At 40.6% G+C, this 16,551-nt stretch overlaps 1 protein-coding gene across 1 annotated transcript; it reads right to left on the reverse strand.

Moving 5' to 3' along the window:
- Positions 1–7,110: 7,110 nt before the first annotated feature.
- Positions 7,111–15,123, reverse strand: LOC114128403 (uncharacterized). The gene is made up of 12 exons (XM_050208704.1): positions 14,928–15,123; positions 14,631–14,853; positions 14,273–14,526; positions 13,190–13,502; positions 12,908–13,002; positions 10,829–10,889; positions 10,444–10,704; positions 9,781–10,152; positions 9,178–9,708; positions 8,726–8,820; positions 7,380–7,582; positions 7,111–7,285 (listed from the first exon to the last, which is right to left on the reverse strand). The coding sequence occupies exons 1-12, from the start codon at positions 15,072–15,074 to the stop codon at positions 7,162–7,164; spliced, it is 2,679 nt and encodes an 892-aa protein (XP_050064661.1). The 5' UTR covers positions 15,075–15,123; the 3' UTR covers positions 7,111–7,161.
- Between the last annotated feature and the right edge of the window lie 1,428 nt (positions 15,124–16,551).

Raw genomic sequence — 16,551 nt, forward strand, 5'->3', positions numbered from 1 at the left:
CGGCGCTATGGCGCATTGAATCAAAGAAGGCCGCAGGGCTGGATGGTATAACCTCCAGAATCCTGAAACAGGCCTGGCCCGTGCTGGCTGAGCCGATCACCCACGCATTTAACTGCGCACTTAGGTCTAGGGTGTTCCCAGGCACGTGGAAAGACGCTGCACTGGTGATCATCCGAAAAGGGCCGGGGAAGGACCCGACGGAGGCAAAGTCTTATCGTCCGATAAGCCTCCTCCCGGTCTTGGCCAAGATGCTGGAAGGTATAATCGTGGCGAGAATCCGAGCGGACACGGACTCGCGAATGTCGGCCAGACAGTACGGCTTCACAAAGAACCGCTCAACTGTCGACGCAATCGATCACGTGCTGGGATGGACCGTCGAACGCACGGAAAAGTACGTCCTCGGGATTTTCCTCGACATTACGAACGCATTTGACTGCCTCTGGTGGCCCCGCCTTATAAAGGATCTGCAGTCCAATGGCTGCAGCGACGGTTTAATCGACCTCACGAAAAGCTACCTGGACGGGCGCCAAGCTCATATCTCCATGGGGGGGGGAACTACTGTCAAAGACCTTGACGAAGGGAACCCCGCAGGGAAGTCAGTTTGGTCCTGATCTATGGAAGCAAGCGGTGAACCCGCTACTGAGCGAAGAGCTGACCGTCGGTACAGAGATTGTCGCGTATGCAGACGATCTAGCGATTCTGATCGCGGGAAAACACCGCAGGGAACTTACGGAGAGAGCTAATAATATGCTCGAGCGGGCACGCCGGTGGGCGAATGAGAGAAAGCTGTCCTTCTCGGCGGCCAAGACACAGACCCTCTGGCTTAAGGGTTTTCTTACACCCCAGAAGCCTCTGGATCTTAGGATTGGGGATCTGAAGGTCAAGATGACACCTACGGCTAAATACCTGGGGGTCACCTTCGACCAGGAAAGGACATTCAGTAATCACTTAGCGGAAAAGGCGAGTGACGCAGTGGGACTATTCAGCCGGCTACTATCGGTGGCCAAGTCGAACTGGGGTCTCGGACATTCGGTGACGAGGCTGGTATATAATAACGTCTTCATACCTCGCATGGCGTACGCTGCCTCTACATGGGCGGTGGAATGCATGAGGCATTACCATCACCGTAATAGAGCTCAAGCAGCTCAAAGACGCCCGTTAAGAGCTATAACGGGTGCCTACAAAACAGTATCGACTGCCGCGCTGCAAGTCCTCGCTGGAGTACCCCCCTTAGATCTGGAACTCGGAAGGATAGCCAGGATCGAAAGGGGAAAAGCCGCCGTGAGGAGAGGCAAAGCTAGGGCATCTGAGGCTGCTGTCAAAGAGAAACAATATAATGTTGAGGCGATGCACCTCTGGGAGAGAAGATGGGCCGCGAGCTCGAAAGGCAGACGCACCGCGTCCTGGTTCCCCAGCGTTCGGGCGCGGCTGGAGCGGGTGTGGGTCGTACCTGACCACTACACGTCTCAGTTCATGACCGGACATGGGGACTTTGCCGCGTCGTTGCATAGGTTTGGCCTTGCACGCGAAGCATGTTGTAAGTGCGGTGATCCAGAGGATACCTCGGAACACATGCTATACTACTGCCCTCTCTACTCCCAGGAAAGAGAAAAACTTGTCGCTGACGGCAGGAGCGGACTGGCCGTGCGGCGACGAGTTCATAACTTCATCAAAAGTTATGTTCCTTGCGTTCAAAGACTTCGCTCATCGAGCATTGAACGCAAAGACGAAGGGCCACCCGCGGGCGTGACTCCGGCGATAATTTAGATTCCGGACACGCGGCGTAAAACGTAGCCCCGCCCCGACGGGCGCGGGTGCGACGACCATGAGCTCGGGAAAGCCATCCAATCCGTGCGGGGAAAAATGGCCCGAGTGACGTCTTGGACAAAGTCTGAAGATAAGTTGCGCGTACCGGATGGGGTCACAGGTGGAGGTCCGGGGCTGCCCTTACGGGTGAATTGGAGGACCTCCGAAATACGAAAGACCCCAGTCCGAGAGCCGTAAAACGAAAGAGGAGCCAGACCCTCCTCTACGGCGAAACGAAGTGCGTACCCCGAGCTGGCTCGGAGCGAAGGGTACACAATGCACAATAAACCCCTAACACGGTGCAGGAACGGGAACCTGCCATGAAAACCGTACCGCGCAATAAAGGAAGTCCCGCGGTCAGACTTGATCGGATTGCGGGAGGACGCTTGCGGGCTAGGTAGTTGCGAGTTCCTGGGACTGTCCCGAATCTTGTACCACGGGTGTCGGAGAAGCAAGCCCCCTTACCCCGTGGTCGTAACAATAGGCCAAAACAACCGGGAGAGGCTCCGACAAGTGCCACGCGCGTCCGGCCACCGAGGCGCGGCCACATGGTTAGCCCCGCGTCGGGCGTCGCGCGTCCGTGGCATATGAGGACGGTCTCGTGGTGGCGCCGTTAGTAGCTAGGTAGGAGTAGGGGTTGACTCGGAACTCTAAGTCCGCACTACTGGTCGCACGCGTCGCTCATGAACGTCCACATGCGGATGCCGTCGCGGGAAACTGGCGCCTGATCCTAGGGGATTCGTCAAGTGCCCGCGATGGAGGAGGTAACGCGCCCGGCAATACAAAGGTAGTGGATCGTAGGCTGCCCGCTAGCCGAGTATGCTTTATGACGTCTCCCCGTAAAATGTGCCATTGTCCAGGGCCGCTGATGTTTGGCATAAGCCTGGATAGAGCCGCCGCTGATGTAGTAGCCTTTCTCGCAACAAGCTGGACGTGCTCATGGAATGACATTCTCTTGTCCAGTCTTACACCCAAGTACCTTAGATCCTTTACCAGCTCTACCTAATGTCCGCCAACGACCAGACGAGGGGGAACGAACGCCCGCGGGACGTTCATCTCGAGGAGGGAATCGTAGGATACGTTCCACAACGTCGGGCCCAAGACCGACCCCTGCGGCACCCCGCACGTGACCGGCCTCGGAATCATCTCTTCGCCAGTTAGGAGCTCCCTGTCCGTCAGCCAAGAACGGAGCATCTCAACTAGGTACTCGGGGGTTTTCTTCCTTCGGAGGGCTTCTTTTTCTATTACTTCTATTATTTATCTATTACTGGCCAGCGGAGCGAGTTGAACGCGTTTTTGACGTCGAGTGTGACCAGGACACAGAGGTCTTTTGCGCCTGCACCCGACGCGGCGTTTGAGGCTAAGGTCAGGACCCTTTCGATAGCTGAATCAGTGGAGACACCCCTCCGAAAACCGTACTGATTTGCCGCCCTTCTCCGGCCTCCGTTGGTGTCCAGCTGGGACTCGAGGCGCTGGAGGAGGAGTCTCTCCAACAGCTTACCCGGAGTGTCCAGCACTTGTCCAGTAACTTGAGGGGGCGTCGGGGGTTTGTCTGCTCCCTTCCGGATGAGAACGAGGATCGCTTTTTTCCATCGAGGTGGGAAGGTGAGGGCCTGTAAACAGTCGTTGAAGACTCCCAGTACGGCCCGGGGATCAGCCTTCACGAAACGCCTGAGCACTTCGTTCGGGATGCCCGATGGGCCAGGAGATTTCTCCGACGATAGCTTCATGGCGGCCCTGGATAACTCATCGGCCGTGAACAGAGGGATCTCCCTCAAGAAGGCGGGAGTGTCCTGCGATGTATCTAAGGCCTCAAATAGATTTAAGACTGCCGGAGAGGGTGCTTCCTCCCAGTTTGTTGGCGGGGCGGCGGGAAATAGGAAGTCGGCTATTTCCACCTATCTCCCTCTGGAGTCCATGCCTTGATTGCCAACACCGAGTTTGCCCATAACTAGCTTGTAGGACCCAGGGGTCTTCATTTATCTGGTCACATAACGCCGACCACGACTTCTTGGCTTCGCGGATCGCCGTGCGAAGACTCCTTCTGGCAGAAGTGAAGTTGAAGCGAGCCTCCTGAGTTCTGGGGTGCCCCTCGTGTTTCAAAACATGCTGATAGACCCGACGGAGGGTCAGGCATTTGCGTCGCAGTTCCGCAATTTCCTCCGTCCACCAGTGCACTGGGCGTTTGTCCGGGGGACCTGATCTCCGCCTCGGCATAGACGCCTCGCACGCCCCGGTCAGAAAGTCGTCAAGTCCTTTGGCCGAGGCCAAGGCCTTTTCCACCCCTATAGGTCCCTCGACGATTTCGGGACGCCTGGACCGAAAATAGCTGACTACATCTTCTAACATCTTCGTTTCTTTTTCTAGCGGACCAGCCGCGAAAGACTGCCGCCGATGGGTCGTAGTACGGCGGGGTACGTTTCTCCGCAGGCGACTCGAAGCACACATAACGATGATCACTCTGTGAGTCGGATTCGAGGACTCGCCAGCTGGTCATGCTCGGACCCCTGTAAAAAGTGACGTCTATCACAGATGTGGCAGCCCCTCTAACGAACGTGGGGGCCGACCCGGAGTTTGCCAGAAGCAGGCCTAGGCTGGCTGCAAGGTGTGACAGGAGACAACCTCTAGGGTTGTTAGCCCTGGAGCCCCATTCCGTGGCCCACGCGTTGAAGTCTCCTGCCACTACGATATTTACGCTATCGTTGGCACGGATTACGCCCTCAAGGTCGGCTAGGAATGAGGCAAACTCTTGAAGCGACGAACCTGACCTCCAATGGCAGCTAAAAACTGACGTTTCTCCGAAGGTCACCCATGCAAACCCATCGCCGGCGCCATGACCGCTGCGGACGAGCGAGGATCCTTGGGTAGAAGCCACGGCTACCATACGGTCCGCACTGAAGCACCAACGGTCTTTGAGTCCACACTTGGTAAAGGGTTCACTGAATATGAGGACGTCGGTGTCCGTTTCGACCGCAGTCTGGTGCATAAACTGCTCGGCTGCCCAGCTACCGTTCAGGTTTATCTGAATAAACTTAACGATTTGTGGTTAGGCTTCCTCCAGCTACCAAGCCCCTGGCGGCACAAACTCGTGACCCGGGCTTGTGGGTGACTTTCGGAAGCCCTGCCATTTCACACGCCAGACATCGATCATGCTCGACTTTGCAGGCTGCCATCTGGTGGCCAGGGTCACCGCACCTCCAACACGCGCCGGATCTGTCAATCCCGGAGCAACTTCTAGCGGTATGCCCAAACGCCTGGCATCTGTAGCACCTTTCGGGTGGTGGAGACCTAGGCCGCACTCTGCACATTGTCCACCCGACCAGGATCCTAGAGATCAGAGAAGCGGCGTATCTGCTAACTTTGGCCGTAGCAACCTGTTGGTCTGTGCGTACAGACCAGATCCTCACATCGCCGATTGCTTCGCGTTCTGCAGCCGCCGTCGGCTCGTCGCTCGGTATTGCAGCCCGAAGAGCCTCGAGCACCTCGGCTGTGGAGGAGACGGCGTCCAAGTCCAGGACCTCGACCTCGACTTGAGCGCCAAGTTTAACTACCTTTCCGACAGAGTCCCCCAGTCTGGCCGAGATGGTGGATGCAATTTTCTTAGCGCCTACGTCGGTTTTGACGCCCCCTGTCAACTCCAAGAGTAGGCACCCGTCTCTCGTCTGCCTCATAGTGACACTTGCGCTAAGCTCCTGAGCGGACAGTCCGTAGGAACTCAGCGTCCTGACCGTCTCAGCAAAGGTTTTTCCCTCGGATGACTTGATGAGAACAGCCGGGGGCTTCTTAGATGGTAACTTAACTTGAGGTCGGCCAGACAAGGCTGCTTTTAGCGGCTTAGCAGGCAGTGCTGCTGAGCTCGGGTTTGGGTTGGCCAAATTTCTCTTTCTCTTGACGACTTCAGTCCATTCAGAGGTCTCTGATGCCTTCGTTGAGGCCAGTTGACCCACCATTTTGCTGAGTTCACCCACTTCATTTTTAAGAGAACTGATCTCTTCCGCCAGGTTCTTAGACGGAGCTGAGTTACTGTTGCTAACACCAGCCGTTTTTTCCTGAGACAGGACCATGCGTCTAGGTCTCTCATACGAGGCAAGCTCGCCGGAGGACTGCGAGGTATTGGTAGAGGCATCCCTGGACGCAGCGTGGCATGCACCCCCCTGCACTGGAGTATCCGTTTGGGAAGCTGCTGACTTCACAGAATGTTTGGTCATGATTTTTGACAGCTGGGCGCATTCGCCGGCATGATCCTGCGTGAGGCGCGTGGAGATTTTGAAGGCTTTCACGATGTTGTCATGGGAGTTCCTCACTAAGTCGATCGTATTGAGGACGCCTTCAATTGCAACTTGCACTTGTGGGCTCTTTGTTTTGTCGCTCATGATTTCAAGGGTGCTAGCTTTCTCCAGCATGAGGCTCAGCACGCTTTGTTGCCCGATGATTTGGCTCTTCAATGAACTCATCGCTGAAACCAAAGATCCTATGCTGCCTGAGGAGGAGGGTTGTTGCGAATCCTTATTTGACACGACTGTCTCAGCACCGGTAGTAGTTAGAGTAACGGGGGCCTGGCTGGCCACCCCCGCACCCTCACGGTCGCAAGATGACGACCGCAGTGGGCCCGCTACATTGGACCCGGCTTTTACCCCGGATCCACCCACTACTGCCGACCCCTGGGGTTCCGAGGCCCCTGGGGTGGTACCAATATTTAGGCTGGTGCTTTCCATATTGTGTTTTTTGATGGGTGGTCTCCCATGCATTTTTCCCTGCCGCCAGGGGGATTTGTATTCAGTGTTACCTTCACCTAGGATGGCTGCCTGCCAGGGCTAAGAGCCCGTCCTGCCCTTTGGAACCTCGTAGTTGTCCCTCTCGTACGCGACCTTCCGGTAAGGGAAGCCCCCCCACCACAGCAAGGTGGGTTCCGTCGGGGGGGGGGGGGGGGAGTGAGCACAATAACCTGTACCTACTTAAACACACTTAAAAATACATAATTTTATAATTTTATAATCTAATATTTAATTATACAAAATAGTAAAAACAAATATTTCTTTTTCGTTTTTTTATTCAACGCATCTTCAATTATTTTTTTCTAATAAAATTGGTTCTAATATATCTGATTTTAACAACCTTTTTCCAAATTTGGGATCAACAATATATTTTTTTATTTAAGTCCTTTTTACTTTATAAAAAAAAAAAAAAACAAAAAAAATATAATATTGAAAATATTATTGATTAATATATTATAATAAATATTGTTCTACAGGCAGGTTTATTGTATACTTGTATATTTAAAAACAACATTATAATAATATTATGAATTTTAATATTATTTGATACCCGTACTGCGTACAGTATACCTAGATATTATTATTGTTTTAATTTTTTTCTTTGAGCCTCCTTTATATATTCGGGTTCTCTGATATCCGTGATTTCGAAGCGTTTACCATAAAGCGGGTCGACAATTTCCGGTAGTAAACACTCCATATAAAATCTAAACAATAATAATTTTACAATATTTTGTAATCTAATTAATAACTATGTTATCGCTACTATTAAAATTAATAAATATACAAATTTATTTTTACCTTTTAAGTTGTTCGGCCATTTTTGTGTTCCAAAATATTTCATCATATTTAATTTCTTGTATACTTTTCCAATTAGGCGTATACACTACAAAATAACACAGTCTGCGATTTGTTATTCGCATTTGTCCCATAACTTGATAATAATATTTATGCTCCCGTTTAAGTTCTATTCTGTTGTCATTCGTGATGTTGCAGTATTTCAGCTAAAAAGAAACACATTATATTGGCTTATTAATATTGTTGCCACGGCTCATCGTTATCGTTATTATGCGATATGCATAACAGCACGGCGGCGACTAGTCTGTATCTCTCTCCCTTTTCTTCGTCCCCAACCATTACTCGTTAGGTATTTATATTATATTATTACGTGAATTAAGTTATCATTAGTGTTATCGTTGTCACTTGTCGTAATAATTGTTTTGTTTTAATGTCATGTGTTCAATATTTTGTTGTGATTGTGCGGCCAACGCCCTTTTGTTATCAATTTTTGTTTTTATATAGATATAATAATATGTCCGATATACAATACGTTATAGTCTTTTGTTTTTTTTGAATAAGTGTCGTTAATTTTATTATAATTTGTATGTTTATGTTTAATGGTGCTATTAAAGCATTGTCGTCGTTAATCTCGTTGGCACTGCGGCATATATATATATATATATATATCATTATTTTGAATCGACCAAGTCATTGCGACAAGAAGCGATCAGTGTTATTATAATAAACTATACACCGTGCCACTATTCACGTGAGTTGTTTTGTTTGTCTGGTGGTATTAATACCGTGTACCTTTTTATCTACACTAATTCTTCGGGACTTGAGACAACGTTTGCCGATACGAGTCAATTGCCCGAGATTGGGATTGGTGCTGCATTGGGTGCGTAAGACCGCCAGCACCCACCGGGGTGTGTGAGAGGCCGCCAAGGTCTTCAAGTCTGTCCGCCGTCGGTGGTCTCGTGAAGTCATCGTCCACATCATCCACATCATCATCATCGTAATTTTAAGTTTAGAGATTAAGTATTGCCCAAGCTGTGTGAGCTCGGTGGTCATTGCACCAAACCGATTCCGACCACCGAGACATCCCCCCCATTATAAATAAATTCATCTTCCTCAGTCCCGTGCATAAATTCAATTTCCTTAGTCCCTTAATTGTCAGTTATTTTGGTCTCCTCGTATCTACGTCGTCGTTCTTGTGTCTTGGGTTGCCTACTTCATCAGTTCTCAGGAGTCGAATATTTAGTTGCCTATGTTACACATACCAGGCGTTATCGCCGCAGCGTAGTAAGCCCATAGGGCAACAAATATAATACCTAATAATTAAATTACGCATACAAAAAAATACTTACTAGTTTATTATTCACAGCCTCAACGGCGTTTAAAGTATTTATTGCCACAAATGGACATTTTATTTCTACTATTCCGTTTTCTCCAACCAACCCATCTGAATAATAAAATGTAATGTAATATATTAAATGACTTTTTTAAAATAAGTAGGACGTAGGTACCAAAAACACATATTAATAATCAGGGCCGTAGCAAGGGTGAGGCGACTGAGGCAGCATTTGCCTCGGGCGCCAATGAAATGGGGGCGTTAAATTTTGATAAATTTTTTAAATTAAAGTATTGTTCTACCAATATAGTACTTAGGTTGCATTCAAAAATGTCTTACCTAAAAAATATATTTAACTATTCAATTACCTAACTTTATTATAAGTTTAATGTAGAACTATGTTCAGTGTCTTTTGCATTTGAAAATTATTGAGCTAAATGAGCTTGTTACGGCTCTGTTAATAATTACCAGGACTTGCAGCTAAAAAAGGAAATTCACTATCGGCAAATAATCCACATAACTCAACAGTCTTTCCACTTAAAACTTCGAATTGAGCTCTACCTTGAGGTTCCATTTCAATACCATAAGAAATTTCTCTTGATGTGATATTTGACCCATAAAGAAGACTAAATACTTTTTTTTGGCAACTTGTATTCTCTCGCATTTTACATATGTCACCGAAATTTGACGCAGTAAGCCTCTTTCGTCTTTCATGGTACCAGTCTTGGCTATGACTTTGATCTTTTGTAGTACATTCAAGTTCTTTTCGATCGACTTTTTCCAATTTTTTTAAAAATAAATTCTGTTTTATACTTAATTCTTCATTGGTAAGAATATCATCTAAAGGTTCTGCTAAGCCATAGTGCATACCCGGTCCGCTAAATCGAGTTGTTGTTAATTTAGATCGTTTTTTTCCACTTTCAAATAATCGTTTCCTTACTATAGTTGTATTTTTTCTAATTCTGTCAATATTTTGTAAATATCGTTTAGCAAACATACCTATATACATTTAATTAAACTATAATTAATTATATTAATAATTAAAACAATAAATATGTTTTGAATTTATACCTGGGCTTTTAAAAACTATTTTTTTATGTACAATCCGTGAGTAGTTTTTTGAATTGAATGCCACTACAGCTGCCTCAACTCTAGTAGTGTAGTTATTTTTTTGTGTGAAATTTATTCTTTTGCCTCCAATATGTTTATTAATCAAGCTATTTAATTGCTCACACGGATTATTGTCTACGTTTTCTATAAGGCTATCTGCATTAACTGATAGTCTGTACACTATATTCCGAATATGTCCCATCATTCCTGCTTTCTCAGCAACAGGAACAAGATTTATTTCACCCAATTTCGGACCAGAACAAAAATATTCAGCACAGTTTTTGTGTTCACCAAGTCTGTGATAAACGCTGTTTGATATATCTCGTCTTAGTTCTAAAAATAAGTAATAATAATAATAATACCTATTTGGCTATTTACCTATATTATCATATAATCGGTAGCGTTATTTGTTTTAAGGTAACTGTTAGTTATAATCATTTTATTTTTATAATTTTCGTGGACAGAATATTTATTTTATAAAATGGTTTCTTTCTATTCATACCAACATTTAATAAAATGATGGAAACATTTTGAGATAGGTGTATAACATATATTTTTAATTTTTAATAACAATAGTAACAGTCATACACCTATTATATACAATTATAATACTAGTTAAAATACCTACAGTTTTTTGTTGAATAGATGAATCGTTATTTAAATGATAATCTGTTGCTTTCGTTATGTCAGAACGAAAACGTATAATATTTTTAACAATGCATTTTCTGACAGTTATTGGGTAGTCGGTTCGTTTCGTGAGTGCCATCAGTTTGGTGCAGTAATTCCTTAGTAGGTGATTCCGACATTCAATTTTTTTAATTTTAAAATCACTTCCATAAGGTAACACTTCGTTTAACCTTTTGGTTATACTACTGTCGCCATCACCTAATTTATATTATAAACAATTAAAATAAAATTTAATTTTTTAAATATATTAATAATTAATAAATTTAATTAATTTTACAACATTCCAACCTATTTTAATTAATTTAATTAGTAAATTATTTACCGATAAGTTTGTTGTATTTTAGACCATGCATACTGAGGCTATGTGTAAAGTGTAAACCCATCTAAAATAGAATTGGCTTCCATCGCAGTAGATGTTTTTTTTCCAATTCAGAAAACATAAATGGCTATGGGATATCAGTTTTTGAACATTAGCTCGTTTGCATATACAACAGTAGCGATTTCCTACGACAACAAACAGAACCTTTATTGTTTTTAAACCAATAATTGCGGCCTAAAATAAAATTATTATTTCACTTTTGTATGATAAAAATTAAAATGTATCTTACAGCTCCAGAAAATGCGTTGAACTTTGTCTTATAACTTCTTTTGGACTATTGTCCATCCGTAATAACAGTGCACATAGGGACTCCTTGCTCATCAACATTTCCGCTTTCTATGGCTAATCTTCGCTCTTCTTCGCCAGCTTTTTTCAACTCCTCGATAAGAGCGTCATTAAGAGGACGTCTCGCGGAAACGTGTTGACATACAACGCTCAAGAGATAGCGTTGTTTGCCGTATCGCCGCCGCCGCCGTTGCATGCCGTAACCACGCCCATTGTCTACGCTACGGGGTCTGCGTGTCCTAATCGCGGACACATTATTTCTTCATGAACGGTCCTTTAGGATGTTTCATATCAAACCGTTGCGTTAATTGTTGCTCAACGCTAATCTATTTCTTTTGTAATATATAGCACGCTGAGCGCTCGCTCCCAGCTCACAAGTCACCACCAATGTATTAATTAAAGCTATGTTTGCCAGAATATTGTTGAACAATGCGTAGCATACTAACTATTATACAACATACCTTGATTTATATTTATATTTAACTCAATAACTTTATAAAATACATGAAAATAAATAAAGTAATTGCGAATCTATACGTTTTTTAGTAAATACGTTTTTTACGTTATTACTTGTAGGTAACTTAAGTTTTATTCATACTAGAGTTTTTATTCTTTTTTAAACGTAGGTATTAGTAGGTATCGTTTAAATAGTTTTGATTAGTAAATGTTAATGTAATCACTTTTTATTTTTTAAGCATAATGTAAGTAGTTAACTGTCGTAAATATTTTATGAATTTTTATTTTTTGAGTGCTAATCACGTATTACAAAATACATAAAAAATTGTTTTTTTAATGTGGTTTTAAAAAAAAAATTTCCTTGTTATATGTTTCAAAAATATATTAAACAATCTTTTAGGTGTAAGAATTATAAAAACATAATTCAGGTATCAGTAAGAAATGTACCGATCAATTACAAATAATATCAAATTAATAGAATAAATATTATTGTCTATAGTTTCATTTTTTTTTTCAATTACATAGTTAATTATACAAATAAGAAATACTTAATACAATATGAAATGTTCTTCATTTCTTTATTTTGGATTTTTGAGCAGTTATAATATAATTTGGGTCGATGATATCGCTCGTCAAAAAACGTTTACCAAACTGCGGGTCAACGATCTCCGGTAATAAACATTCGTAATAAAACCTGTAAAAAATACAGTGATATGTAATAAATAATATAAAGAACGAGTAATATGTAATATATATATTTAAATTTACTTTTTCAATTTAGACTCCATTTTATCAAACCAAAATTGTGGATCATATTTGATTATTTCAACATGTTGCCAATTATGTGAATACACAATAAAATGACAGATATCTCTTTTGGAAATTCTCAACTGCCCAATTATTTGATAGTAATAATTATCATCATTTTTTAAAGTTATTTCTCCGCATTCATTTAATCTTAAGAACTTGATCTAAATTAAAAATATTATTTATAGAAGTACGAGATAGGTATATACTAGGTCATATATGGACATAGGTGCAATTTCAATTTTTGACTTGGATGGGCTTTTCATATTTAAAAGAAACAGACTCGTAGGTGGAGGGTTCTGTCATCTTTTAAAATACCTTTTTAGAGGGGCTAATACCCTCAAAGTCCCCCCCCAAATTACACCTATGTATAAGAAATCGTTAGTATAAAAAAAGTATCGTTTTAAAATAAATTGCTTTAGTAACTAATATATAATATATTGTAAGTGGTAATGTCTTTTATGTATTATGTACCTTTTTATCTTTAATAGCCTCTTCAACTGTAGGATAGTCTTTGGCCGAATACGGACATTTCACTTCAATTATGCTATCATTCCCAATAAGTCCATCTAAATTAAAAATTCCATAAAAGATAAAGGATTAATTTTTTATTTTATATAAATATAATGGTAAAAACCAGGGAAATCAATACATTCATCACTCCGTTCAGAGTATAAAATATTTTAAAATATTATGCAAAATCTTGTATATATATGTTTAAATTTGAGAAAAAACTCGCAGTTAAGTTGAACTCACCAGGTGATGCTCCGAAGAACGGGTAATCTTCATCAATGATTAAACCACATTTTTGAACCGTTGTCCCCATATTTTTTTCAAAATATTCCAGGGCAACTGGTTCCAGGTCCTTACCGTATTTGCATGCCATTGGCTCGTTCGTACTAGATGTACTGTATAATTTGTTAGCTACGATATTTTTACATGACGTAGTTTGTCGCATCTTGCATATTTTCCCAAAGTCAGAAGCTGTTATACGATTACGCCTTTCAATAAACCACCTAGAACTAGAACTTTGTTCTCGAGTATCTATTTCCAAAGTATCCCGTTGATACTTTGAGAGAGTAATTGTTTGAATAAAATTTTGTTTTTTTAATTCTAATTCTTCTATCGAACATCTCTCATCTATTGGTAACGGTTCTGCGAGGCCATAAAATTCATCTGGTCCGGTGTATTGTATTTTTTTTTGATTTTTTAGAACGAAAAATACGTCTTTTTTTTAAGTTTTCGTGTTTGTACTTTTTGGATGTCAAAAATTTTTTACCAACCATTCCTAAAAAAAACACATACCTAGTTATAGTTATTATAATAGTACACGAATAGTGTATGAATTTATAAGATTTTTTTATACCGGGACTTTTGTGCATCACTTTTTTATGAACCGCTCTAAGAAAATTACCACTGGTATTATAGGAAATAATTGCAGCTTGAACTCTTGTATTGTAAGATTGCTTCGAAGAAAAGTTTATTCGTTTCCCTGAAATATACTTATTTATAACGCTGTTAAATTGCTCGCAAGCGTTGTTTGTAACATCATATATAAGACTTGATGCATTTTCAACCACTCTTCTTAAAACTGAATTAACATCACGCATAAGTCCACATTTTTCCATAGCTGGTACATGATTTTCACAATCAGCCGGTTTTTTACAAAAATATAAATCGCATTGTACATGCTGTCCAAAAACATGGTAAGGGCTGTTTGAAATGTCATGCTGAAGTCCTAATATATATTGTAAAAACAAATAATGAAAATTAATTAATTTGAAAAAAAAATTACTCATTATTTAATTTAAATAGTTTCAATAATTAATTACCCTTTATTTTAGCAATATTGTTAATATTTAAATTTTTCCTATATTGAATTGCCTTCCGAATAGCTACACAGAATTTAGTAATGTTTTTTGTAATTAGCTGTCTTAAATATGTTGGATATTTTGTGTTTTTTGTTAATGCAGATAATTTTGTACTATAATTTCTTAGTATATGGTTGCGACATTCAATTTTTTGTACCAATTGGTGTGGTCCATAAGGAACTATTTCTAATAGTTTTTTTAAAACGCTGCTATCGCCATCTCCTAAGACAATTATATTTATTTGTTTTTTATGTTTCTATTGTTTATTATTGAGTCATAAGTATTTTTATTATATTTAAAATTAAAATTATACTTAATAAAATTACCAATTAATCTGTTAAATTTCAAACCATGTAACTCAATGCTTCTGGCAAATCCCTCGGAAATTCCATCAGCTTCCATACCAGTGGCAGCTTTGTCCCAATTTAAAAAACATTTATGGTCTTTTGTGGGCAATTTTAATGCATGAGCTCTTTCACATATACAACAGTAACGGTTTCGTATTCCGACAAATAATATTTTGTTAGAACGAAAACCAATAATTGTAGCCTACATAACAATTATATTATAATAATTTAAACTAATTCACTATTTATGCGATTATGTGATAAAACAATTCTTACAGCTCCGGATAACGCGTCATACTTGGTCTTATAACTCCTTTTTCCCCATTGACCGTCAGCAATTACAGGGCACAATGGTACACCATCAGTATCAATATCTCCAGCCTCTATCGCTAATTGCTTTTCCTCAATGCCCGCCAATTTCATCTGTTCCCATGCCGTTTGTTCTATTACTGTACTAAGTTCATCAAATATTTTACCGTATGTATTAGTGCTAAGGTAGGGTATCTCTAAAATTGCGGAAAATTCACAAAGTTGAGTGTATCCTATTCCAATTCCAACGGTAGCATTCACAATAGCTTTATTGATTGGTATATATGATTCACTTTTTTCAGACTCAATTTTTGTAATTAGATTACACATTTTACACTTAAATGTCCACGTACAAAAATAACCATTACGAATTTCTTTTATGAGCTCAGAGTTCATAAAAGAACATCCAAATGCAATGTTATGAACACTATTTTGCAATTGTTGAAAAATGTAAAAAACGTCAACAATTCTTCGACCAACCCTAAAACGATACGCAAAAAATAATAACATTTCAAATCTCAATTATACATACATATTACATACATAGTACATAAAAATTAAAAATATTAAATATATACACCAATTTTTAACAAGATTTGTAATATGTGTATACAGTGTGATCACGATAAGTGGAAACACTCAGTAACTATGTGCAGGCTTTATATATTTCAATTCTGTTTTTTTGCCTAACTAATAAACGTTATAACTTATAGGTCATACACATTTTCAAAAAAAGCGGGCAAGTGAGTACCGCTCTGCTGTACATTAGGTGCCGTATAGATCATTATTATATATTATAGGAGTGTTAAATTTGAATCCAATGATAGTTATCATTGTATACGAAAAACGATTCTGAACGAAGATGATTTGTCAGCCTAGGATATAATTTCTAGTGGTTGGTGAAAAAGGTGGTTTATGTTTTAATGGCCTGAATACAACAAAATTTAAGTTCTTTTATAATAATTGTAAGTTAAACTTATGAAAAACCTTGTATTAAATTATCAACTCTTAGCTACTTATACAAACATTTTTATGAAATATACCTACAAAATAATTTGCAAATATTCATGCTTTTGACGAATTTTTGTAAATATTTGAACTTCAAATGCTAATAAAAAAAAATTGTGCCTATGTATTCTTATAATTTTATAATCACTATAAGGATAACTTATGAGGAACTTTGTATTAAATTTTCAAGTATTTTGATACGGCCAAAAAAATTTTATCGACACTTCAAAAATATTTTTTCAGAAAAATTGAAAATTTCAGTTGTCTATAAATAGCTCAAAAAAAGTCAAAATATTTTGAAATTTAAATCACGTAAAGAAAACGCGAATCTTAATAACTGGTAAAATTTTCAAGTATCTACGACTTATACTTTTTGAATAATAACAAATATCAAAAATCGTTTGAGGCTAAACTGTTATTTAACGCGGTTTTATAAAAATTTAAATTTCAAACACTCATAAAAATTTTTTGTCTGAATCCGGTAGAGTTTTTTTTACAGATATTTGAAGAAAAATGTATGGAGAACCTTGTACCAAATTTTATGATTTTTCAACTTCAAAATTACTTTCAAATTTTCGCGTTT

The sequence above is a fragment of the Aphis gossypii genome, unplaced genomic scaffold (assembly GCF_020184175.1).
Source record: "Aphis gossypii isolate Hap1 unplaced genomic scaffold, ASM2018417v2 Contig00260_ERROPOS192875, whole genome shotgun sequence".
In the NCBI taxonomy this organism is placed as follows: domain Eukaryota; kingdom Metazoa; phylum Arthropoda; class Insecta; order Hemiptera; family Aphididae; genus Aphis; species Aphis gossypii.